General features: G+C 41.8%; 1 protein-coding gene and 1 long non-coding RNA gene across 3 annotated transcripts in view; one reads left to right on the forward strand and one right to left on the reverse strand.

The window, feature by feature from the left end:
* Window positions 1–26,227, forward strand: ZMYND12 (zinc finger MYND-type containing 12). 2 transcript variants are annotated; one of them, XM_010959779.3, is made up of 8 exons: window positions 1–365; window positions 8,812–8,953; window positions 10,186–10,357; window positions 16,714–16,883; window positions 19,912–20,034; window positions 21,071–21,182; window positions 22,517–22,662; window positions 24,653–26,227. In XM_010959779.3, exons 1-8 carry the CDS (start codon window positions 256–258, stop codon window positions 24,776–24,778), a joined length of 1,101 nt encoding a protein of 366 aa, XP_010958081.1. In that variant the 5' UTR covers window positions 1–255; the 3' UTR covers window positions 24,779–26,227. The 2 variants fall into 2 exon arrangements, with proteins under 2 accessions (XP_010958081.1, XP_045376179.1); XM_045520223.2 differs by having other exon boundaries at window positions 3–309.
* LOC141579602 (uncharacterized) overlaps window positions 25,467–26,774 on the reverse strand; it is a 3,274-nt gene continuing 1,966 nt past the window's right edge. The window contains exon 2 of the long non-coding RNA XR_012511332.1: window positions 25,467–25,824. This is a non-coding gene — a long non-coding RNA (uncharacterized LOC141579602). The remainder of the gene's footprint in view (window positions 25,825–26,774) is intronic.

A 26,774-nucleotide genomic window follows, 5' to 3' on the forward strand; every position in this document is an offset into this window, starting at 1 on the left:
CTGGACTTACACCTCACTGAAGTTAGACTGCTCGCTGATTAACCTTTGAGACTCGTTAGCGGCGGGGGTTTTTTTTTTTCGTGAGTTGTTTTTTATTTAAAATTAAACCCGCAAACGCATTGCCACTGTCAGTCGAGCCACGCCCCTCTCCCCTGCCCTTGAAGTGCCTGCGCCGTGTTGGTCACGTGGCACCGGCGTCCTGTACGTCCTTGCCGGGCAACCGTCCCAGAGTCCGACAACACCGCCTGCAGCAGCATGAACGTGATCTACCCGCTGGCAGTGCCCAAGGGGCGCCGGCTCTGCTGTGAGGTGTGCGAAGCCCCGGCCGAGCGGGTGTGCAGGGCCTGCACAGTCACTTACTACTGGTAGGCCCTGAAACGTGGTACCTGGGCGCCTCAGCCTCGTCCCTCACTCCCAGTCACCGGTGTGGGCCTGGGTGCCTTGCGTAAGCCGTAGCACCCGGCTCTGCCAGGGAACCCTCGAGGCGGCTTCAAGATGGGCCCCTAAGATTTCTGTGCCCGCGTCTGCCTTCGCTCCCTAGATGTTTTGTTGAGCGCTCACTGAGCTGTGCATTGTTCTAGATGTTGAAATTACTGGGGGAATCTCAGGACACCACGTCTCTCAAAAATCCTTTTGCTTCATATTGGACCCTATTTGGAGCCTGAGATGAAACATCCAGAAACCTAGTCCAGAGCAGACTAACTTGTTTAAAAAAGAAAGCCATTATAATATACCCAATATGACAAGTACTATCACACAGGGAGTACCATGCCCTGGGACCTCTAAGGATGGAAGCATGTTGACTGGGGCAGTATCTGGAAAGGTTTCTCTGAAGAAGTAACATTTGAACTGAGCCTTGAAAGGCCAGAAGGAAATTGCTAGGTGAATGAACAAGGAAGGGTAGGGCACTCCTGGTGCCCAGGACTGCTTGGGTAAAGGGTGAAAGAACAGACCTCGTTTAGAGGTGTGGAGAGAAGGTGGTCGTGGAGGGAGCAATTACTGATTTTCAGATTGCAGCCTAGGGCCCATTAGCAGATCATGAATCAATCACAACCAGCTTTTTAAGGTGGAAAAATGGAATAGAAAGTATCAAAGTAATCCTCCTTGAACTGTTTCTTGAAACTTTTTAGTGTTGTATGTTGAAATATGCATTTGTACTGGTGAAACGTATTTCGTACTCTAGGTTGATTAAAAAAGACCTTTAAAAATCATTGTGACAGAGAGTAGTAGGAATTTAAATCAAGAAGATACAGGTTAGGGCCAAACAGTGACATGAGGTCAAGGAGTTTAGAATTTATCCTCTGGGAGGGCATGGATGGGTTTCACATGCTGTCAGTTGTATTAAGGACAGATGAGAGGTAGCTGGGTAAAGCTGGATTGGATGGTAGACACCGAAGTCTGTGTAACTTCTTAGCTGCAGTGGTCCCAGTGGAGAGTGACGATACCTCTCAGACTGAATTAGGTGTCCCTCAGTGCTGTCACAGCACTCTCTATGTCTCCTATCCTAACATTTCTGCCACGGATTGAAATCAGTTGTTTAATGGTCTGTGCTCATCACTAGGCTGGTTGCCCCCTGAAGGCAGGGACAGCATCTGTGTTTTCATTGCTGTTTCTTCACTGCATGCAGAATACAATTCAGAATTTATAGAAGACACTACCTTCATTTCCCACCACACTCACCTCCTCTTTTCCTTGATGTCATTCCAGAGGCTTCCTTTCCGTTCTCATTTGCTAAATCCTTTCCTCCCTCAGTTTCTCTGTCTAGGCTGTTTCCCTCTCCTGGGAACTTCCCCTACAATCCTGAATCTTCCTAGTTTCCTTTCATCTTTCTGTTCTCAGAAATGTTTCTTCTTCAAAGAGGTCTCTCTGGAAAATCCAACCTAAACACTCCTATCTCATTTTTCTCTCTCACATGTTTCTTCACTTTTCCTGTACTTTTATACTTGTACGTTTACTTGTTTAATATCTGTGTCTTACCTGGATCTAGTGCCTGCACATACCACTCAGTGATCATTTGTTGACTAAATGAAGTTCTGAATGGGTGATAAATCTATTAACCAGGACAAGGAACACAGAGGGAGGAGGCGGTAGGTGACAGATTGGGTTGGGAACACAGAGTTTGAGGGCCTTTGAGTCACTTGGGAGAGATGAACAGTAAACAGCTTTAAGTACAGGCCTGGCACTCAGGGGAGAGTTAAGACCCCTTGGCTTCATATGAGCATCTACCTCTTCCCCTGCTGCCTCCATCCCTCCACCCCTTCCCCCTACCTTGTCCCCTTCATCCTTCCACCCTTCCCCTGCCTGCTTCATCCGCCTCAGCCAGAAGTTATTTCTTCCTCTCAACTCACTTTACAGTTACTCTCTGCCTTTCAGATGACTTTTTTTTTTTCAGATGACTCTTATTTCCCTTCCTTGTTTTAGTTGTTGTCGAGCATGTGATCTCAATTTTATTATGCTCCATTAAGGCAGGATATTATGTTGAATATGTGTAGAAGGACTGTTACGTGTATGTTACCTTTTGATCTGTGTCAGACCCATCTGTGTATACCCTACGGTCCCGAGCAAAGTATCTCGAAATAGTTGAAACTAAATATTTGATGAATGCATGAATAAATTATTATTTTCTGTGCCCTTCTCCTCCATTATTTTCTCTTCTTTCACTGCCTTTAATTATTTTTAAGGTAGTTTTATCTCCCCTCATCTTTCTCCAGATTTCTATAGCCATGTGTCCTAGAGTTTTCACTATTTTTCCATAAAATAAAACTGAGGTAATTGTTTTATAGCTCAGAAATGAGGGCCTTTAATACCTTTCCCTCATAGGTTTTTTACAGTTGAAAGTAAAGCATTTGGCACTGTGCCTATGACCAAGCTGGCACTCAGTAAATACTCTTTTTCCTCATCCCAAATTTCAAGAGTGGGAAGAACAGTCAGCTTAAATTTGTGAACATTTATTTGTTTGCAAAAGAGTTTTTCTGACTATAAATGTAATTCATGCTCACTGCAGAAAACTTTTGAAAATACAAAAAATAAAGAAAAATCTGTAATCTCACAACCCCAAAATTAATAACCTGACAGTTTGATGAATTTTTTATGTTATTTTGCTATTAATACATTTATTTTATACTCTATAATCTTGTGCATATCATTCTATATTGAATTGTGAGAATGTTCCCAGGGACTAGAACATTTTTTTTAAAAAGGCAATTTTGTTAAAGTACACATTGAAACATCACAGGTAAAAGAGGCTTCAGTACTGTAGGTTAGCAAGTCAAATCGTATAGATAAGAGTAATTTACAATAATTCTTCCTTTTGTTTAACGTATGGGGCACCAATTAAAAGGCCTTCACTGGCCAGGAAGAAAAACCGGTGAAGTGGTATTCAACAGTAGGAAACACTCGGATCTGTGGTGAGCTGGAGAATGAATGGTCCCCTGCCCAGCAACATTCAAATTCATGGTAATGGCCAAAGAAAACATGTATGGCTCACAAGCTATTTGATTGTGAACTCTGATTTGAAAACATACTTTTCAACTCGTTCTTTATGCACAGCCCTGTGATGGCTGTTAGGGGTGATACAAATGAATAAGGAGAGAGCTCACGAATATATAAATTATGCTCACTTTCTTTAGAAAGGCAGGATATGCAAATGCTCTCAGTGGAACAGAAGTCCAGGCAGTTAACAAAGTTAACATTTCCATTGCTCATGCAATTACTCACCAAGCCCCTATTTAATAAATACCCTGTGGAACTCACCTATTTCTACATGCTAGCTGTTAAATGCTTTCATTGGTTTGTTTACAATAATTCTGTATCAAAAAGAAAAACCCTTCAAAATGCTTTTTGTCATTTCTATGATAGCAGTCGCAGTTTATGAAGAAAATGCTTTATGGCATTTCTGTTGTCCCAGAAGAAAGGAAGGAGAGAGACTGTTTGAACGCACTGTGTATTTCCTGTGACCGCTTTGGCGCTACAGCAGAGCTGAGTAGTTGCAGCAGGGACCACAAAGCTCTCAAACCCTAAAACTTCCTATCTGGTTCCTTACAGAAGATCTTTGCTGATTCCTGTCCTAGGTTATTGTTACCTGTTTTGGAACATATATAAATGAAATCAAGCAGCTAACTTTCTCACATTTAGGTAAAAATACATAATAGGCAACAGAAGTGAAAAAAACCCGTGATTGTATGCATCCAATAGCAGTCTCAAAATACATGAAGCAATAACGATCAAAATTGAAGGGAGAAATAAATAATTCAATAATAACAATTGGACATTTCAATACTCCCTTTCAATAATGGATAAAACGACTATAGACGGAAGATCAGCAAGGAAATTTAAGACTTGAACAACACTTTAAGTCTACTAGACAAACATTTATAGAATATAGAATATACATTCTTCTCAAGTGCATATGGAATATTCTCCAGAATAGACCAGATGTTAGACCATAAAACAAATCTCAGTAAATTTATAAGGATTGAAAATATACAAAGTATGTTCTCTAACCATATTAGAATGAAATTAGTAATCAATAACATAAGGAAATTTGGGGAATTTATGAATGTGTGGAAATAATATACTCAAACAACCACTGAGTCAAAAAAGAAATCACAAGAGAAATTAGAAAATTCTTTAAGATGAAATGAGAACAAAACCACAACATACTAAAACTTACAAATGCAGTGAAAGCAGTACCCAGAGGGAAATGTAGAGCTATAAACGTATACACTAAAAAAGAATGAAGATCTCAAATCAATAACCTGGTATTCCACTTTAAGAACTAGAGAAAGAAGTGCAAATTCAACCTAAAGCAAGCAGAAGTGGGGACATAGTAATGATTACAGCAGAAATAAACGAAATAGACTGGGTAAACAATGGAGAGAATCAAACCGAAAGTAGGCTCTTTAAAAAGATCAAAGTTGACAAACTTTTAGCTAGACTGATCAAGAAAAGAAGATTCAAATGATTAAAATCAGAAATGAAAGTGGGGGCATTGCTACTAACTTTGCAGAAATAAAAGGATTACAAGAGAATAAGTATAATTGTATGCCAACAAAATAGGAAACCTACATGAAGTATATTCCTAATAAGACAAAACTACCAAAACTGACTCAAGAAGAAATAGAATATCCGAGTAGATTTAGCTAAGTAATCAAAAAACTTTTCACAAAGAAAGGCCCAGGACCAGATGACTTAACTGGTGAATTCTATCAAATGTTTAAAGAAGACTTAACAATTCTTCACAAACTCTTCTCCCAAAATAGAAGAGGAGGGGATAGTTCCCAACTCATTTTATGAGGCCAATGTTATCCTGATACCAAAACCAGAGAAAAACATCACAAGAAAAGACCAACATCCCCTATGAATATAGATGCAAAAATTCTTAACATAATACTATCAGACCAAATCCAGCAGCATGTGAAAAAAATTATACATCATGACCAAGTGCGATTTCTCCCAGGAATTCAAGGTTGATTCAACATACAAATATTAATCAATATAAGGCATTGTCTTACTAGAATAAAGGACAAAAAATCACATAATCATCTTAATAGATATAGAAAAACATTTGGTAAAATCCAACACCTGTTATGATAAAAAAAAACCAAACATTTAACAAAGTAGGAATAGAGAGGAACTTCTGTGACTTGTTTAAGAGTATCTATGAAAGAGCCATAGAGAAATACAGCATTAACATCCTACTTAATGGTCAAAGACTAAAAGCTTTCCCCTCAATCAGAAATGAGGGAAAAAAGGTCACTTTCACCACTTCTATTCAACATTATAGTAGAGGTTCTGGGTGGGGCAACTAGGCAAGAAAATGAAATAAAAACTTGGAAAAGAGGGAGTAAAAGTACCACTATTTGCAGATAACATGATCTTATATATAAAGATCTTAAAGAATCCACCAAAAATTATTACAGCTAATAAATGAATTCAGCAAGGTTATAGGATACTACATCAATATGCAAAAATCAGTTGTATTTCTGAATGCTAACAATGAGCAATCTGAAAATGAAATTAAGAAAGCTATTCCATTTGTAATAGCACTTTAAATAAAAGAATAAATTTAACTAAAGATGTACAAGACTTATACACTGGAAAAATACAAAATATTGTTGAAAGAATTTACAGAAGAACTAAATAAATGGAAAGATATTTCAAATAACTTAATATGAAGATAGTTTGATCTGCAGATTCAATCCAATCCCTATAAAAATTCCAACAGTTATTTTTGCATAAACGGATACAGTGATCCTAACATTATTATGAAAATCTAAGAGACATAGAATAGCTAAGGCAGTCTCAAAAAAGAGCAAAGTTGGAGGACTCACACTTCTCAATTTCAAGATCTACTATAAAACTATAGTAATAAAGACAGTGTGGTACTGGCATAAGGATAGACTAAGGATAGATTATCCTTGTGGATTGTTGGAATAGGTTTGAGAGTCCAGAAATAAGCACATACATCTGTGGTCAATTGATTTTTTTTAACATTTTTTTAATTGAGTAAGAATCATTTTACAATGTTGTGTCAAATTCCAGTGTAGAGCACAATTTTCCAGTTATACATAAACATACATATATTCATTGTCACATTTTTTTTTTCGCTGTGAGCTACCACAAGATCTTGTATATATTTCCCTGTGCTATACAGTATAATCTTGTTTATCTGTTCTACAATTTGAAATCCCAGTCTGTCCCTTCCCACCCCCTGCCCCCTTGGCAACCACAGGTTTGTATTCTATGTCTTGTATTTATGTTTTGTTTCTGTTTTGTATTGATGTTTTGTTTGTTTTTAGATTCCACATATGAGTGATCTCATATGGTATTTTTCTTTCTCTTTCTGGCTTACTTCACTTAGAATGACATTCTCCAGGAGCACCCGTGTTGCTGCAAATGGTGTTATGTTGTCTGTTTTTATGGCTGAATAGTATTCCATTGTATAAATATACCACATCTTCTTTATCTGGTCATCTGTTGATGGACATTTAGGCTGTTTCCATGTCTTGGCTATTGTAGATAGTGCTGCTATGAACATTGGGGTGCAGGTGTCATTTTGAAGTAGGGTTCCTTCCAGATATATGCCCAGGAGCAGGATTCCTGGGTCATATGGTAAGTCCATGCCTAATCTTTTGAGGAATCTCCATACTGTTTTCCACAGAGGCTGCACCAAACTGCATTCCCACCAGCAGTGTAGGAGGGTTCCCTTTTCTCCACAGCCTCTCCAGCATTTGTCATTTGTGGACTTTTGAATGATGGCCATTCTGACTGGTGTGAGGTGATACCTCATTGTAGTTTTGATTTGCATTTCTCTGATAATTAGCGATATTGGGCATTTTTTCATGTGCCTATTGATCATTTGTATGTCTTCCTTGGAGAATTGCTTGTTTAGGTCTTCTGCCCATTTTTTGATTGGGTTGTTTGTTTTTTCTTATTAAGTCATATGAGCTGCTTATATATTCTGGGGATCAAGCCTTTGTTGGTTTCACTTGCAAAAATTTTCTCCCATTCTGTAGGTTGTCACTTTGTTTTACTTAAGATGGTCAATTGATTTTTTTTTTTGCAGTTTTTTAAATTGAAATATAGTTGATGTACAATATTATGTAAGGTAGAAGTGTACAATATAGTGATTAACAGTTTTTAGAGGTCATTTTCCATTTATAGTTATTATAGTTATTATAAAATATTGTCTATATTCCCTGTGTTGTACAATACATCCCTGTATCTTATTTTATACATAATAGTTTGTACCTTTTAATATCCTGCTCGCTTTCCTCTCCTCACTGGTAACCACTAGTTTTTTCTCTGTATCTGTGAGTCTGCCTCTTTTTTGTTATATTCACTAGTTTGTTGGAAATCCATACAGAGTGGATTCTCTGTGGAAGTGATGTCCAACAGAATTTTTCTGCAATGTTGCAAATGTTCTGTGTTTATACTGTCCAGTTAAGTGTTTACAAATACTGAATATGCATATGAAACAGTCAGAAAAGCGGTATACCAAACTGCCACAGTGCTTCCCTCTGGAGAGCCGGCAAATGACTGGCTTTAGAGTACAGGCTTAGAGGAACCACTTACTCGTGACGCCTGTGCTTCCTTGTGACGCCTGTGCTTCCTGACCCTCAAAATAGTAGTAGATTTTGTTTTGTTTTGTTTTCAAAAAGTTAACCTGTTACTTGCAAGACCACCTGCTGCCCCACTTGGACTGGAGGGCCTTCGCAGTGTGTTCTGTGTGAACAGCCCCCTGGAGCACAGAAGACGGTGCAGATGGTTCTCTCCCAAGCCGTGCAACATAAATATAGTATGTTGTGTAATGTAACACATATATAACATATATTATACACATACACACACATATATAAACATACATATATACATATATGTATATGCTGATTATAGGAAAGTGTCTCCTAGAGGCTCATCCAGTATAAATTTGTTTCCTTTCCCCAAGGAAAAGACCCTCAGATCTGTCAGCTTCCGCGTTCAGATATTTTGAAAAGGAGCCAAGAACAATGCAGCGTTAAAGTTGTCTTTGTTGTTATTAAGGAGGAGGAAAAGCAGAGTAGCCACAGTGTAACCATAGAACTGTCTGCAGAAACATCCTCCCATCACTCCTCGCACACCCCTAGTTTTTATGCCACCAAACAACCACGTGAAGGAGAAGCGATTTGCGTTGTAAGTGGCATTGGACTCCCTGCCTGGTTTGTGTTGGGCTTACTTGTCTAGTTTCTCGAGCCAGGCCAGCCGTAGGACCGGTAGAACCTGAGGTCAAGCCACAGGTAAAGAGAATGAAGTCCGTGCTTTTCTTGTCAGCGGCGTGATTCATCAAAGAGCTGATTGGGGCAGCATCCACGAGAAGATATGCCAGCTCCTGATTCCCCTGCGCACCTCCATGCCCTTCTACAATTCAGAGGAGGAACGGCAGCACGGCCTACAGCAGCTGCAGCAGCGCCAGGTAGGGCCTCTGGGACTTGGCAGGTTAACTGACGGGTGCAGAGAGACGGCCCAGGGAAAAGGGTGAAATGTGAGAGATCACTAAACCATCACCTGTTTGCGGGCAGAGACGTGGTTCCGTGTCTTTATGTCCTCAGCACCATTCAATCAGTTGTTCTCCGCACATTCACTGAATACCTGCAGTGTTCGTTTCCTGGAGCTGCCAGTAAAGGACCACAGCCTGGGGGGCTTAAACAACAGAAATGTATTTTCTCACAATTTGGGGAGCTGCAAGTCTGAGATGAGGGGTCGGCAGGGTTGGTTTCTCTGAGGCCTCTCCCCTTGGCGTGCAGACAGCTGCCTTCTTGCTGCGTCTTCACACAGTCTTTTCTCTGTGTGCACACATCCTGCTGTCTCTTTGTATGTCCAAATTTCCTCCTCTTATAAGGACACCCATCAGATGGGATTAGGAGCCACCCTAATGGCCTCATTGTAGCTTAATCTCCTCGTTAAAGGCCCTATCTCCAAATGCAGTCGCATTCTGAGGCACTAAGGGTTAGGGCTTTAACATATGAATTTTAGTGGGGGACAGAATGCAGCCGTAACACTTATATATGTCATGTACTGGCAGAAGAGCCTAGGCACGTAGTAAGAGGTCAAAAAATGATGTACAAATATACTAGGAACAAATAAGATTAGGAAAACTATTATTATGGCATTAATAGCATACCAATTATTCTTTAAAAAAATGGTTCTTTATAAGCCATAAATCTCCAAACAAAAGGTTCAATTTTAGTGTTGTGACACTTTGAGAGTGGCCTTAGAACAGTGCAGAGTTAAAGTCGTTTCTGATGTTGGTGAAGCAGGATAGCTCCAGAAGGAAAAAATATGTTTCTTTCAAAATTCACTCAAGGAGAAAGGCAGAAAGTTTCAGATTGTCCTGAGACATGACAGCTCTGCTAAACTGAAGTTGCATTCGAAGTATAAGAATAATGTTCATTTCATAATTTTATCTTGAGCTTTCATTTATGCCAAACACTGACCGACAATGAAAAGATCCTTATTCCTGGACCTTCAGAAACTCACAGTCCAGTTTGCCTTTTTAATCATCTACTTTGGGGCTTGTGTCCACCTCAGTACAGGCAGGCTCCCTATGGCTCTCAACCAGGTCACTGAGTGTTGGCCTTATCTCCCGGGGTACCCTTTACCTTTACCTTGAGACTGTCTCAGACGGTCTAGTGTTTTCTTCCGCAGAAACATTTGATCGAGTTCTGCTACACCGTAGCCCAGAAATACCTCTTTGAAGGAAAACACGAAGATGCTGTCCCAGCCGCTTTGCACTCTCTTCGATTCCGCATGAATGTGCACGGCCTGAGTTCAGTCGAGCTGGTGCCTGCTTACCTGCTGTTGGCCGAGGCCAGCCTTGGTAAGTGAAACTGACCTGACAGCCCCCGGAGCCCTTAAGAAGTGCTAAGAAGGGTCATGTCAGTGGCCAAAGCGGCCAGCCTTGGCAGTGGCACCAAGACATCTTTTGTGGAAGAGCAGGGTTGCTGGAAACTTTGGCACAAGGTCGGGGAGGGGATGTCATGGACTTTTGGTAACCGACCCAAATCCACTCTAGCTGGCCTAAGCAAAAGGAGGAAATGTATTGGGATGCTGGAGCATCCTAAGGGAACTGAGGCTTTGTGAGATACCAGAACTAGAATGCTGTAACAAACCAAGGCTGGTGCTCTCTCTCCCAAAATGTCAGATGTAGCTGAATTTACTCATCCTCCAGGTTCAAGGTCAGTGACGGAAACTAATTAGCATCTGATTTCCAATGTTAAATTCCTGGAAGAAAGAATTGTGTTGACTCAACCTGAGTGTGGTATCTACCTGTATCTGCCTTTGATTCAGGGCCACTTTGATTCAGTGGTTCAGACAGAAATGTGGAAACCTGTCTATATTGATGGGACAGGAAGTTCTGAGAGTGGGGAGCACAGACTTAGCGGACACCCCACATGATAGTTGCTGCAAGGGGAGAAGTAGCATTTTGAGGGGAACTAGCAATTTGGGGGGCACCTCCAGTGTTTCAGGTACTGTACTACCACTTTACACATCTTAATAGCCACTATTTTAAAATTTCAGTTATTGTAGTCTTCATCTCTGTTTGGTGGTTCTTTATATTTTCTAACTCTTTGTTAAAAACTCCTAACTTCTTGCTCTGTGCATCCATTCTCTTCCCGAGTTCTGATCATCTTTAAGATCATTACTCTGAACTCTTTCTCAGGTAGATTGCCTATCTTCACTTCACTTAGTTCTTCTGGGATTTTACCTTCTTTGTCTGGAGTGTATTCCTCTGCTGCCTCATTTTGTCTAAATTGCTGTTTGTATTTTTATCTATGTGGTAGGTTAGTTACGTTTCTCAATCTTGGAGAAGTGGCGTCTGTAGGAGGTGTTATGTGCACCCCAGCAGTGCACTCCTCTCTTGTCACCCAAGCTATATGCTCTAGGGGTTCCCCCTAAGAGGGCTGGGGGTCCTTCTGTTGTGGTGGGCGGGCTATGTAGGTGGTCTGGTGGGCTTCGTTGGCCCCTAGCCTGGTTGGTTGCAAATGGCGTTATGTTGTCGGTTTTTATGGCTGAATAGTATTCCATTGTATAAATATACCACATCTTCTTTATTCAGTCATCTGTTGATGGACATTTAGGCTGTTTCCATGTCTTGGCTATTGTAAATAGTGCTGCTATGAACATTGGGGTGCAGGTGTCATCCTGAAGTAGGGTTCCTTCTGTATATAAGCCCAGGAGCAGGATTCCTGGGTCATATGGTAAGTCTATCCCTAATCTTTTGAGGAATCTCCATACTGTTTTCCACAGAGGCTGCACCAAACTGCATTCCCACCAGCAGTGTAGGAGGGTTCCCTTTTCTCCACAGCCTCTCCAGCATTTGTCATTTGTAGACTTTTGAATGATGGCCATTCTGACTGGTGTGAGGTGATACCTCATTGTAGTTTTGATTTGCATTTCTCTGATAATTAGCGGTATGGAGCATTTTTTAATGTGCCTATTGTCCATTTGTATGTCTTCATTGGAGAAATGCTTGTTTAGGTCTTCTGCTTGTTTTTGGATCGAGTTATCTGTTTCTTTGTTATTGAGTTGTATGAGCTGTTTATATATTCTGGAAAATAGCCCTTGTCAGTCACATCATTTACAAATATTTTCTCCCATTTCATAGGTTGTCTTTTGGCTTTATTTATAGTTTCCTTTGCTGTGCAAAAGCTTCTAAGTTTAATTAGGTCCCATTTGTTTATTTTTGCTTTTATTTCTATTGCCTGGGTAGATTGCCCAAGGAGAACATTGCTAAGATTTATGTCAGAAAATGTTTTGCCTATGTATTCTTCTAAGAGGTTTATAGTGTCTTATCTTATGTGGAAGTATTTAAGCCATTTTTAGTTTATTTTTGTGTATGGTGTGAGGGAGTGTTCTAACTTCATTGATTTACCTGCAGCTGTCCAGCTTTCCCAACACCACTTGTTGAAGAGACTGTCTTTTCTCCATTGTGTATTCTTGCCTCTTGTGTCAAAGATTAATTGACCATGGGTGTGTGGGTTTATTTCTGGCCTTTCTGTTCTGTTCCATTGATCCATATATCTGTTTTTAATGTCAATACCACACTGTTTTGATTACTGTAGCTCTGTAGTATTGTCTGAAGTCTGAGAGGGTTATTCCTCCTCCTTCATCCTTTTTCTTCAGTATTTGCAATTCTGGGTCTTTTGTGATTCCATATAAACTTTAGAATTATTTGTTCTAGTTCTGTGAAAAATGTCCTGGGTAATTTGATAGGAATCACATTAAATCTGTAGATTGCCTTGGGTAGTATGGCCATTTTAACAACATTGATTCTTCCAATAAAAGAGCATAGGATATCTTTTCATTTCTTGAAGTCATCTTTAATTTCGTTAATTAATGTTTTATTGTTCTCCACTTGTAAGTCTTTTACCTCCTTGGTCAGGTTTATTTCTAAATTTTTTTTGGATACAATTTCAAAAGGGATTTTTTGTTTTTACTTTCCTTTTCTGTTATTTCATTGTTATACACACATTATTTCTATCTCTACATCTGTATCTATATATTATCATGGATCCATAGGAGTACATCTAAATCCAGTCCATCACCACCACATTTTCTCCAGCTCCTTATTTGTAGCTCCCTTTTCTGACAGTGAGAATGCTGGCTTCCATTTTCATTACTATATTTATACATTTAATAGGTTACCCTGTATGAGCCTATCTCCCCTCTTCAGTCCTGCCTCTTCCCCTTGCAGATGCCCCCCTCCCCCTGCATGGGCTTTGACTCCTCATCCCAGGATGCCTCTTCTGCATGGATGCCCCCCTCACTGATAAGGGCTCTGACTCCCCAAACCAAGTGGCTTAGCTGCAAGGATGCCCTCTTCATCCCACTCAGGTCTGGCCCCCATTCCAGACTGTCCCTTTTCCAAAACTAGTGGAAGAGCACTGGACAAGGAAATACAGCCCAGGTTCTGTTTATCTCTTGACACAGACTAGCCATGGGGTTTTGGAAAAGTCACCCTGGACTAAATCCCACCATCTTTCATCTGGACCACTGCCTGCCAACTGGTCTCTGCACCTCTTACCTGGCTTCCCTCCAGTCCTGTCCCCGAACAAAATGTGATCAAGTCCCCCCAATAAGTAAAGACCAGATTCTTAAAGTAACAGAGTCTCTCAGATCTGCCACTAACCCAGTGTGAGTCCATTGTCTTACCTTCAGACAAGCACCACTGCTGCGTAATTGTCCATCCTTTCTCTTTTCTGCAAGTACCATGAAAATCACCCTTCAAGATAATCTTACTTCCTTTGGCAACTTTACATCTGTGCTACTTCCATTCCATCCCCACATCTCTCTGGGCAAGCACAGTATGTAAGAGGGCGTGCCTGAACATACCCACTCACCTGTCACAGTCCTGGCTCTGACCTGCTCAGAACAGCCTGTTTCACCTCGTTACATCCTGCCCTCTGAATTTGCAGCCTAGTGGCTTTTTCTCTCAAGTCTGCTTTTTCCTTTGGGACTGATGCTTGTTTAGATGCTGATTCAGTTTGGCCTCGTGGGGGTCTTTCTTGTTTGACATCCCCTCCTTCAGTGAGAACTGGACAATCACAATTTTAAATTTCTAATATATGCCAATGCCCCCTACTGATTTTTTTCCCCTCTTAGCTGAGAGGCATTTGCTTCTTTAAACTTGAGAGAGCCTCAGGCTAAAGCATTTGTTCTGACAAAACCCAGGTGGACGATGTGACCTGCCGTTTCAATTAACATGAGCCAGGGCCACGTGGGCCACAGCCTCTTGATTCTGATCTAATATTTTCCTGTTTTAGTCTGAGCATCAGTTAAGCAAAGTTACTTGCTCCCTCTTGTTGACTGCTTCTTTTACCCCCTTATCCTGTACTTCTAGAATAAAGCAGTGCTTATTATTATTATTACAACTAGAATAAAGCAGTGCTTACATACGAAGCACAAAGAACAGAAGGCTGACTTATGAGGGGTTCATGTTCTCATCTCCTGACCCTTTATTGATGCCATTCTGCTGCAGCATCTGATACACGGAGCGGAGTACTGCACACATAGAGCGTGCCTCTTGGTCTGTGGAAGGCTGTCAGAGTAGTTTTCTGTTCAGTTCTGACAACCTCCCTAGGAGGCAAGCAGGTAGGCAGGAAACTGTTATGTATCTTTACAGCTAAACAAAAAGGTTTAAGCATCAAAAGTACCTGAATGCTAGAAATAAAGGTGACCTTCACTTAGTAACTACGTGCTGTCCCTTCTAGCTCCAAAGTCTCTTCTGTCTGCTCCACTTCATTCGCTGCCTTAGTTCGGGCTCTTAGTACCCATCTGAACTATCGCAGAAGTCTTCTGATGGGTGTCTTACTTTTCTTCCTCCCCTCTGGTCTCTCCTTTGCATTGGTTCCAGAGGATCCTTCTAAATCTAAATCCAGTGAATTCTGTCTCCATTTCTGACAGTTCTCTAATTTTTATCCACATGCATCAAGGTCCTTGGTGCAAATTGCTAAGCCCTCCATGATCTGTGCCCTGACTACCTCTTTAGCCTCATTTCCTGCCACTTGGTCCCTCACACCTTGTGCTCCAGCATCACAGACCAGTGTATAGTTCTCGAAACACAGCCTTCTCTTTCACATCTCTATGGCTTTGCATATGTGTTCATTCTGCCTGCTATGCCCTCTTTCCCTTATCTATCTGGAAAACTTCCATTCATCCTCAAAACCTAGCTCAGACTTTTCTGACTATCTTAGCATGGCTGCTATAACAAATAACATAGACTGGGTGGCTTAAACAACAAACATTCATTTTTCACAGTTCTGGAGATTAGAAGTTCAAGATTAAGGTGCCAACAGAGCTGGTGTCTGATGAGAACCGACTTCCTAACTTGTGGGCAGTCTCCTTCTCTTGCTGTATCCTCACATGGTCAAAGGGGAGCATCTCTCTCGGGTCTCTTCTTATAGGGCACCAATCCCATCCTGAGGGCTCCACCCTCATGACCTAATTACTTCCCAAAAGACCCATCTCCAAATACCATCTCACTGGGGATTAGGGCTTCAGCATATGGATTTTGAGTAGATACAGCATTCAGTCTACAGCACTAACCATGCCTCTCCCTACTCCACTGTCCGTCTCCACCCAATCCACAGAAGTAAACAATTCTGACTCTTTGCCACTTCCAAACCCTATAATGTGGCTATTACAACTGTTATAAAACTATTATAATATATAACATATTATATATTATAATATTAATTAAGATATTTATTATTATATAGAATTATATTATGTATAATATATAAATATAACTATTACAAATGTACTTGTTTTTGTGTCCCACATTCATTTCCTCACCCAAACTGTAAATTTTTCAAGGGTATTGGCTTTGATTCATCTTTGAATCCCTACTCAACACAAGGCCTGGCTCATAAAAAGTACTGAGTATACATACTCATATTTTTAAATTGAGATATAATTCATGTACCATAAAATTTACCCTTTAAAAGTACAATTTAGTGGTTTTAGTATGTTCATTAGCATGCAACCGTCAGCACAGTTAGTTCGAGAATATTTTTGTCACCCCTAAAAGAAACCCAGTACCATTAGCAGTCACACCTCAGGCCCATGCCTACAGTCCCTGGCCACTGACCAATCCAAGTTTCTATGGATTTGCCTATTCTGGAAATTTTATACAGATGGAATCACGCAATATGTGGCCTTTTGTGTCTGCCTTTTTTCACTCAGCACAATGTTTGCAAGGTTCACCCACGTTGAAATCTGTATCAGTACTTCCTTCCTTGTGTGGCTGAATCATATGCCACTCATAAATATGGTTAGACCACATTTTGTACATTTACTGATAAATTGATGGACATTTAAGTTGTTTTTATATTTTGGTTATTTGTGTGTGTGTGTCTTTTTGAGGGGGGTGGGTAATTAGGTTTATTTATTTATTTATTTATTTATTTATTTATTTATTTATTTATTTAATGGAGTTACTGGGGCTTGAACCCAGGACCTCAAGCATGCTAGGCATGCACTCTACCACTGAGCTATACCCTCCCCTCTATTTTGGCCATTATGCATAGGGTGCTGTGAACATTTGTGTACAAGTTTTTGTGTGTCAGTAAAGATTTAAGTCAATGAATAAATGAGTGACTGGGTGATGACTCATATTTCATCATGTGTTATCTGGCCAGGGTATGAATTATGATCTTTATTTCTTTTGGGCAGGTCTGGGCCGGATCGTCCAAGCTGAAGAATATCTATCCCAAGCCAAGTGGACAGTTCTCAAATCGACTGAATGTAGTTATGCCACCCACTCTTTGCTGCATCGGAACCTGGGACTTCTCTACATGGCTAAGGAGAACTATGAGGAAGCCCGCTACCATCTGGCCAATGATGTAAACAAGCTGTTTTATTACACCTGAATGTTTCTGAGATCAGCTCTGTTTAGTTTTTTCTTCCCCCTGAGTGTTTCTCTAAAACTTCTGGTTTACAACTGAACTTTTGGTGAGGGTATTAACAAGAACACAGTTCTAATGACCTGAGTTCCAGCCTTTCCACTTTCTGCCTGTGCCTCCTTGTCTAGGTCACTTCCCTGGACACTTCCCAAGCCTCAGATGCTCTGAGGATGATAAAAGGAGGCAGAAGAGCATCCAGCTTAAGAGAAGGGCTTTCCTTTGGATCCCAGCTCTGCCATTTCACTGGCTACATAGTCTTGGATAAATTACTTAACGTCACCTGTAAGACAGAAATCATGAAATAGTCTCTGCCTCATTGGCTTATTGCAGGGATGAACAGGAGAGCAGTACACGTGCAGTACTTTGGCCATTATTTGTATAAGTAACATCAATATCTCTACTTCAGGGGGTGGTCATTAAGTTTAAGTGAGCTGGAGGTATACAAAAGTGCTTCATGAACCATGAAATGCTGTACGGATGTTAGATAGGATGATGAGGGTGGTGACTGAGCTGTTCTTCCAACATTCATGAAGTTTCTATTAGGATTTCAGTGTTGGACAATATTACGAGAAGGAAGAGTTCCTGGGCGTGAAATCTGAATGAGGTTAGGGTCAGGCTGCAGTCTCCGTGGAGGCTGGTTCTCTCTTCATCCTCTCGGCTGGTCCACCCTCCCTCTGGTTGCCTGCCACTGCACAATGCCCCTAAATTTGCTGGAAACGTTGTGCTGGTTAGTCTCCATGTCCCCTTAGTGCAAACACATTCTCTGCCCTACTCTGCCCTGGGAGACTGGCCTCTGTAGACTACACAACCCAGACTCCATTGCTCCCTGGCCTTGGTTGAGTTTGGAGAGTGAGAGGCGTGGAGAGGCGTGGAGGTTGGGAGGAGAGAGAGGTTGGGGTATTTACTCTCTCCGCTGTCCTCTGCAACCGCCCAGTTCTGGCAGGGAGAGTGTTCTCCCATGGCCACAGCTGCTGTCGGGTAGCCTTCTTTTGTAGCTTGTGCTCTTGCTGGGCCCTGGGAACCCTGCTTGTCCCCTTGTTTTTTCAGGAGTTGGGGTTGTAATAGTGTCTTGCTCTTGACAGTCCCTAGTGCTTCACCAGCTCTTACTGGTTCCTTACCCCTTCCACGTCTCTGTAAATCAACCTTTCATTAAACTGTCTTCAGGAAGTACTTTTGAAGGTGCCCTCTCTTTCCACCCAGGAGCCTGACTAATACACTTCTCTGTATTTCCTCTCTATACTCTGCCTCCAACTAATTAAGCAGAAGCATATTCTTTCTTGAGCTGGGTCACCCAGCTCAAGGTTGGTTTTTTTTTTTTTTTTTTTTTTTTGCGTTCAAGAGGTCTTTATTCTATTAGATCCACAGAAGAATTCTAGATGATGTACAATGTTGGCTTAATAATAATGAAATATATGGTTAGAATCTTATAGTTACAATTTTTGTAATATAAGTCCAAAATAGATAATTACATATTCTGCAAGAGATGAGGGTTTCAGGAGAGGCGTATAAAATCATACGCTTGACTCCAAACAACTAAGTTGGAAGCGTTAGCAAACCGCAGGAAGGGACAGTTCTGACGCTATAATGGGCTCAGTGCTGCTATTGCAAGTAATGAAACATTTTCTCTGCTTTCTGGATTCATTTCACCAAACGATTTCCTCAGCCGGTCACAGAGAGATTTGCAAAGAAAGTGGAAATCATTTCCCAGGAATAAAACAGCTGATCCCTAAGGAACAGCTGCCTTAACTTTTCTGAGTAAGTCTTGAGCTGACCTGCCTAGATGGGCTGTCACTGCTATTCTCAACCTCTTCCTAATCCTGCCAGACCCTTATACTTCATGTGTACTGGACACTATTGTTGAGAGGGACTCACTGTACTAACTGTGTTAAAAATTAGATCAAGCTCAGATTCCTCAACCTAACTTTAAGTGTTATTGATAGACACCATAAAATCCAATGGTATATACAGGTGTTTTTATTTTTGTTTTTGTTTTTGTTTTTGTTGGGGGAAGTAATTAGGTTTATTTATTTAATTTTTTTAAAAATAGAGGAACTGGGAGTTGAACCCAGGACCTTGTGCATGCTAAGCATGTGCTCTACCACTTGAGTTATATACCTCTCACCCCAGTATGTACAGTTAAGTGTACAATTCAATGATTTTTAGTAAACTTACAGAGTTGTGCGACTATCAACATAGTCCAGTTTTCACCCCAAAGAGAGCTCTCATATCCATTTGCAGTCATTTGTCATTCCCACTTTCTGTCCCGCTAGAGTTTCCTTTTCTGGATGTTTAGTACAAACAGAACGAGATGTAGTCTTCTGAATCTGCCTTCTTTCACTTAGCATAATTCTTTTGAGATTCATCCATGTTGTTGTGTTTAGCGATACGTCATCCCTTTTATCACTGTCATCTGGATGTACCACAGTTGGTTTACCATTCATCAGTTGATAGACATTTGGGTAGTTTCCACTCTTCAACCTATCATGAATAATGCTGCCATGAATATTTGTGTACAAGTCTATGTGTGAAGACATGTCATCGTTTCTCTTGGGTGGATGCCTACGAATGGAATTGCTGGGTCCTGTGTTTAATTTTTTGAGGACTGCCAAACTGTTTTCCACAGAGGCTGCATCATTTTATACCCCCACCAGCAACATGTGAGGGTTCCATTTGCTTCACACCCTTGCTGATCCACGTTTTTTTCTGCCTTTTTGATTAGAGCTGTTCTAGTGTGTGTGAAGATGTGTCTCATTGTGGTTTTACTTAGCATTTCCTTTATGACCAATAATGTTGAACATCATTTCATATGCTTATTTGTGTGTCTTTTTGGTGATCTGTCTGTTCGGATCCTTTGCCCATTTTTCAATTGGGCTGTTGTAAAATTTCTTTCTATATTCCGGATACAAGCCCTTTATCAGATAGATGATTTACAAAGAAAACTCAAGCAGCCTCCTTCTTCCTTCTATAGATTTATTTTGCCAGTTGTGCGTTTGGAACAGAGCACATCAGGACCTCGGGAGGCTACTTCCACCTGGCTAATATCTTCTTTGGCCTTAAAAAGTTGGACCTGGCAGACACATTGTACACCAAGGTGAGGTGGGGACTATGGGAGCTGAGCCTCAATACTTAGGCCATGTACCTTGCAACTGGTGTCAGACCATTCATGAGAAGTTTGAGGCCCAGGGAGATGAAGTGACTCGCCCAAGGTCACACAGCTTAATGCCTGATAGATTACACTTTTCTTTCTCCCTGTTTCCCCACTACCAATATAGTCTAGTCCTCAGCATCCATGGAGCAATCAACAGATAGTAAATTATGGGTCAGTAAGAACCAAACCCCTCCAAATAGTCTGCCATATACTCTGTCATACCCACAAAAGCAAGCTGATGTGGGCAGATTGAGGAGTGGGATAGAGGAGGAGATGAGGTTTTTAAGGGAAATTCATTGTTGAAAGGACCTGTGAAGGGATCAAAGGACATAAAAGTACTTTAAAATCTCCATCTTTACCTGTAAAAGATTTTAAACTGTTTCCAATATATTAAAATGTTGGCTATGTTCATACAAAAACCTGACTTAGCAGACCTTTCTGTGTGTGACACAGGCTCTCAGGCTGGGACTGTTTATTGGTATTTTAGACCCACTTCTGAGGAAGAGACATAGTGGTGTGGACGAAAAAAAATGAACTCTGGAATTAAGCAGACTTGAATTTAAATCCTGGCTGTGCCACACAGCAGCTCTTACCAAAAGTCAGGTGTGATCTTTACTTTTCTGAGCCTCGGTGTGTTTATTTATAGAATGGGAATAATAAGAGCATGACCTCCACTGGACGTAGGGAGGATGAAAAGGTTTAGTTGTATGTGCTCAATTAATGGTAGCCGTTGTCATTAGACCCCATCAGGGCTGTCCCCAGATCAGCCTGCCACATGCCCTTTGCAGCCCAACACTTGTCACACTTACCTTGGCCAAGCAGGTTTGGGCTCCTAAGGCTCCGCCTGCCTCCAGGCACAATGGGAGAGGGAGTCTACGGACAGTCAGGAAACCTGGTCGGAGGCACTGCCCTCTCAGCTGGCTGGTCCAAGGGCTCAGGTCTGGCCTGCTTGTCTGATTACCATCTCCTTTCTCAACAGGTCTCTGAGATCTGGAATAATTATTTAAACGATCACTACCAAGTGCTCTCCCAGGCTCGCATCCAACAAATCGATCTACTGGGCAAACGATTTGAGACTGACACAGGCTTGGGTAAGTGGCACTTGTCTCTTGGAGGCAGAGCAGTGACTTCATTCCCTCCTGGTCCACAATGGGGCACAGCTGCCATATTGCCCATTTCGCTGATGGGGAAACAGACAGGGATCAAAGAGATTTTACCAGAGTTGGGAAGAATTCAGACACCTCGCATCACACACAGCCTTGCGAAGGGGTTAATAAGGGACAGATTTGGAGGAAAACAAGACCCTGCTAGAACCCCCTGAGATTTCTGCTGAGCATCCATTACTTGTATATTACCCCTCCAGGACACATAAGCAAAGGTGGAGTCCACCGAGAAGGGCCGTTGCTCACTTTTCTGGTGCCTCATCCTTTACTGGACAGTGAGCTTCTCAGTGGCAGGGCTGAGTCTGATTCATCTCTCTGCCCCCAGCTCAGCAAAGAGCTGAAGGCTGTGGACTGTGTCATTCCCTCTGAGAGTATAAAAAAAGACAGAGGTTCTAGTCTTTGCTCAAAAGAGACATACAGTGTAGTGGGTGGACAGAAGGTAAAATACAAGAAGACTTCTCCAAGGACAAATTATATTGAAGATGAGTTCCAGAATAAAGAGGTGAGGACAGTTGGATGGTGTTGAATAGGGAGACTTCTAAGTTTTGAGCTAAGGTTTTAAAAAGTGAATCACTGTATTGAATTTTCTCTCATTATGAAAGTGGTTCATGTTAAAGCAGAAAACTTGAAAATCGTAGCTAGCCAAAGACAGCCCGCATTATTGTGTATGTCTTTTCCATCTTTTTCTCTAAGCTTCTACTTAAAAAGTGCTTTTAACTACTTGGCCCATAGTAACTCATAATAAGTCAATAGATGATGCCTAGGGCCAAAAGTTGGTGGAGGAAATAGTCAACAGCCTCACACCGGGGAGGCAGAAAGTCATAGCACGGATGCTATCACTTAAGCATCCTGGGATTTGGGGAAGAACAGTTGAGGTGCAGCAGCCGCCAGAAGCCCCGGCTCCCTTCTCTTGCTTTGGAATGAAAGCTATGTTGGATCCAAGGAATCCCACCACGTCAGAGTCCCTGTATTGGGGACTAAGAGATCCAGTTTAGGAGTCTGAAGGGTGAAACCTTAGCAACTCTGGGACCTGTGGAATGAGCATCTTTTTAGGAACTCTGGGCCAGCCTGGTGAGCTGCCTGACACTGTTGGCATGTGGCGGCAGTCCTTCGGGTGACAAACTCGCTGTGGCTCGTGATGCCTCCACCAGTGTGCCGCAGTGAGGAGGCTTCCGAAGGCCCTAACAGCCCAGTGCTCATCCAGGGAATGGGCGCAGCTGCCTGGGGGCCTGTTTCTTCTCCTCCCTTTCTTCCCGCTGCAGATGAAGCCCAGGAAGCAGAAGCCATTCAGATCCTGACTTCAATCTTGAACATTCGAGAATCTACATCTGACAAAGCCCCGCAAAAAACAGTCTTTGTTCTAAAAATCCTGGTCATGCTTTACCACCAGATGATGAATTCTTCCAAGGCAAGTTTCCCTAGAAGAGCAGCGTGTCTGAAATGGAGGAAGCAATCCCTCCGGTTGAATTCAGCTATGTTTTGCCCAGCCACACTAGCTTTCGTCCCCAGCGCCAGCCCTCACTCCAAAAAAGTTCAGATGCTTTTGACATTTCTCGTGTGTGGAGTCCAGCCCACATAATGGAACCAAGATTGTCTTCTTCCCTCAAGGGGACCACCTTAGGGTTGCGTAGGTTAACTGAGGCTGGGGCCATGCTGGGAAGCAGGGCAGGAGGGCTCTGGGGAGTCCTTGGAGGAATGGAGTCATTAGTCTAACTACATTCAGGTCGTGAGTTCCCTGTTGCTGGAGAGATCCAGGCAGAAATGGGTTGCCATGAAATAATTGAGAGGGTAATCGTTTTTGAGTGCTTATGGCATCCCAGTCACTAAGTACTTTTCATGAACTAGCATATTTAATTCTCATACCAACCTTACGAAGTAGGTATTTTATTATTCCCACCTTACAGATAGGGAAACTGAGGCACAGGGAGGGTCCATTATTTGCCCAATTTCTTATAGACAGTAAGTGGCAAATCTCAGGTTTCTTGATTTCTTGGTTGACTGATCCTCTCATTCACTCCAATATTTATTGAGCTTCTACCATTTGCAAGGCACTGTCCTAGGGACTGGGGGTGCAGTGGTGACCCACCGGCCAAGTTCCCTGTTTCCATGGAACTTACATTTTTCTGGAGGAGGGAAGGTCACAATAAACAAGGAAACATATAAATGTGTAATATAATTTCAGATAGTGGAAAGCACAACAAGGGAGTATAAGGCAGTCAAGGGGAGAGAAGAGGGTGGTGGGCTGGTTGGAGGGGGCCTTTCTGTGTGGGTGACATGGGAAAATTTAGGATGTCCTTCCCCTCCTCCCTTACCCCCCTTCCTTTCTTCTTTCCTTTCTTCAGCAAACTTTTACTAAGCACCCACTGTATACCAAGGCCTGGAGGAGCTCCCAGTCAGTGGGTTACAATAGCATATCACAGCAAAGCCCAGGGCACTGTGGGAGCACAGAGGAGGGACAGTGACCCCACAGAGGATGGGGCTCAGAGGGCTTTGGGAACAGGGAAACATGTCCACTGAATTTCTGAATTTACAGCGGACAAAGCCTCTTTGCTACATTTCAGAGCCCCATTTTCTACTCAAGGAAGTCATTCCCCCAGGGTGTGTTAAGGATGTTAGATCTACAGGAGGTTCTTAGAGAAAAGGGACACATCTGTCTACTCAAGCATGGTCTGGACTCAGCTGTCTGCTTTTCGGTAAGGCTTTCCCTGCCCTCCATCTGAGACTGCAAACCCCCACTGCCACCACTGAGGCTTCCTGTCCCCCTCCCTGCTTAATTTTTTTCCTTAGCATGTATCACTATTTAAGATACCATCATATTTTCCTTATTTGCCTTGCTTATTGCCTCTGCCCCACTATAATGTAAATTCCACGAGGGCAGGAATTCCTGCTCGTAGTCACAGGACCTGGAATATAGTAGCCATTCAATAAATATTTATTGAAAGAAAGGAAGGAAGGAAAGAGGGAAGGAAGAGGGCGGGAGGAAGGAAGTGAGGGCCAGCCAGAGTCTGTCCCAAGGTGTCCTGCAAAGCCTCTGTCCAAGTCAAAACTCTGGGCCACATGGCCCCCAGGATGACAATTTACTTGTGGCCCCTCTCACCTCTGTGCCTCCCAGTGTTGGTTCAAAGGCCCTGAACTATAGAAAAGAGGCTTTGTCTGCTGTAAACTCAAATGTGCAATGGCCACGTTTCCCTTTTCCCGAACCCCTCTCACCCCCATCCCACACGTGTGACTAGCTGTGAAGACCCAGTGTGTGTTCACAAATTTCCACAAAGAGCTCCGAGGCTGGTGTGGGAGGCTGAAGGATGCTTTCCCGTGTTTCTGGGGTGGAGCAGAGCTGGGACTTCCAATGTAATGCTTTTCTGTGACAACTTCCTTTTGTCACCGCAATTCTATCTCAGGCCCAGGAATATGCCACGAGAGCCTTCAATCTAGCCAAAGAACAGCAGCTCAGTGTCCAGGAACAAAACGCCGTTCAAGACTTACTGAACCTCATCTCAGCCGAGGAAGCTCATCCCGTTACTTAGTGGTCCATGCGCTCTGCATCAGGGGCTATTCTAGGGACAACTGAACATCTAATACATTCCAGCCTGGCACAGCTGCTTAGAGGGGCTATAAATTGAGATGCCCCACTTCCCCTGGGACTGCGTGCATCGCTGTGTTTTCATTGCTCCACAGTGTCTGTTGGGGGATGTAGAGCTTGAGGCATAGCCATCAGTAAAACTCTTGTTTATTATGACTTCATGCAACTTTTGAGTAATGTGCTGTCAGTTCACTAACAAGATATTTGTAATTAAACTGCAAATAGTTTATCCCGTTTCTCAGAGGTCTCTGGTGACTCGTGCTTCATAGATCTTTGCCAAAGAAAGAGGGAGGGAATAGAGCTGTATCAGAGCAAAGTTCCTCTATTTTACTGTAATTAAGTTAGCATTAATCTGAGATATATTGTGCTTAAAATGCCCATTATAATTCCTAGAGCGATCACTAAAAAAATTACTCTAAAAAACAGTTAAAATCAACCAAGACATTAAAATGGTGCACTAGAAAAAAATCCACTTAATGGAAAAGGCAATAAAAGAGAAACAGAGGGACAAAAAAAAGGACATGAGACATAGAGAAAACAAATAGCAAAACGCAGACATAAATTGTGGATCTTGGCCAGAAAAGGCCCCTGGGCCTTTCGAGGAGCTTCAGTATGGATTGGCAGAGGCACCATTCCAGGTTGGTGTCTTTCTTTTCTCAGATAATTATTCAAAGCAGATGTGAGCCATCTCTCCTGTCTGGGGGAGAAATACTCTAAAGGTCCCCTGTGATGTACAGGACAGAGTGCAGGCACTAGAGCAGACATGCCCAGGTTCAAATCCCAGCTTTGGGGCCTTGATTCACCACCGGCCCCCACCTCCCCACCAAACACAAACCCAACCCAACCTCATTGTAATGTTCTAAAATGGCCCAGATGTGGCTGTGGACCTATCAGCTCGTCCCGTCGATGGCTCTGGTCGTTTAGCACATCCTTTTCTCCTCCAGACTCGCCAGGCAGCCTGCCCGTTAGCGCTTCGCTTCCTGGGTAGATCTGCACCAGGGAGAGGATATGCAAATCAGAACCAGTCAGAGAGTTTTACGTTCCTGTCTTAAATTAACTCACTCACACATATAATAAAAGTAAGTCAGCTGGCCACCCTGCCAGCTCTTTCAAATAGATGTTTAACGAAGATTGGAGGAGGGAGGAGAAGGATCAACAGCTCTTCAGCAGATAATTTAAAAAAATTAGAACATCTCTATTCTGAAAAAGTCCTTCCAGGTCCATTTCATTAAATTCTAGTTCCCTCCTTTACCATAGTCAATGGCCCCTTTCTCTTTTTTTCCCCCCTCCCTTATCTGTTTTCTGTTCTTGCCACCTGTGAATTCTTGTTTATGAATCCTTGCCCACTGAGTATATTTATGAAATTATTGCTTAATTAAATTGTTTAAATTTATTTTCCTATTGACTGATTTTCCTCTTGAGTATGGCCCATAATTTTCTGCTTTTTCACATGTCTAGTAATTTAATTTTCAGTCTTTCTGATTTTCTAATACTTACATTTAAAGCTATAAATTTTCCTCTAGATACTACTTTCATTGATCCCATATATTGTGAAATGCAGTATTTTTATTATCATTCGTTCTAAATATTTCTTACATTTTTATGACTCATAAGTAGTTTAAAAGTATGATTCTTAATTTCTCAAAGATGGTGACTTTCATTACTTCTTTGTTATTTTCCAGCTTAATTTTATTGAGATTACAAAATAAGCTGTGTACAATTTAGACTTTTAGAAATTGGTTGGGGTTTGCTTTGTGACCCAGAATATGGTTAATACATATTTGTAAATGTTCTGTGTGTGCTAAAAAGAATGGAGTTATTGGGCACAGTGCCCTGTATATGTCTATTAAGTCAAATTTTTTTCATATTTTCAAACTCTTCCTGTCCTTGCTGAATTTTAAATTTATTTCTGAGAGAGGTAGATAAAATCCATCCAATAT

Source organism: Camelus bactrianus, chromosome 13 (assembly GCF_048773025.1).
Source record: "Camelus bactrianus isolate YW-2024 breed Bactrian camel chromosome 13, ASM4877302v1, whole genome shotgun sequence".
Lineage (NCBI taxonomy): Eukaryota > Metazoa > Chordata > Mammalia > Artiodactyla > Camelidae > Camelus > Camelus bactrianus.

Coding starts and splice junctions, on each gene's coding strand:
- ZMYND12 (XM_010959779.3), top strand. CDS start 256: ATGAACGTGATCTACCCGCTGGCAGTGCCCAAGGGGCGCCGGCTCTGC. Junction 366..8,811: donor TGCACAGTCACTTACTACTG/GTAGGCCCTGAA, acceptor TTTTCTTGTCAG/CGGCGTGATTCATCAAAGAG. Junction 8,954..10,185: donor AGCAGCTGCAGCAGCGCCAG/GTAGGGCCTCTG, acceptor TTTCTTCCGCAG/AAACATTTGATCGAGTTCTG.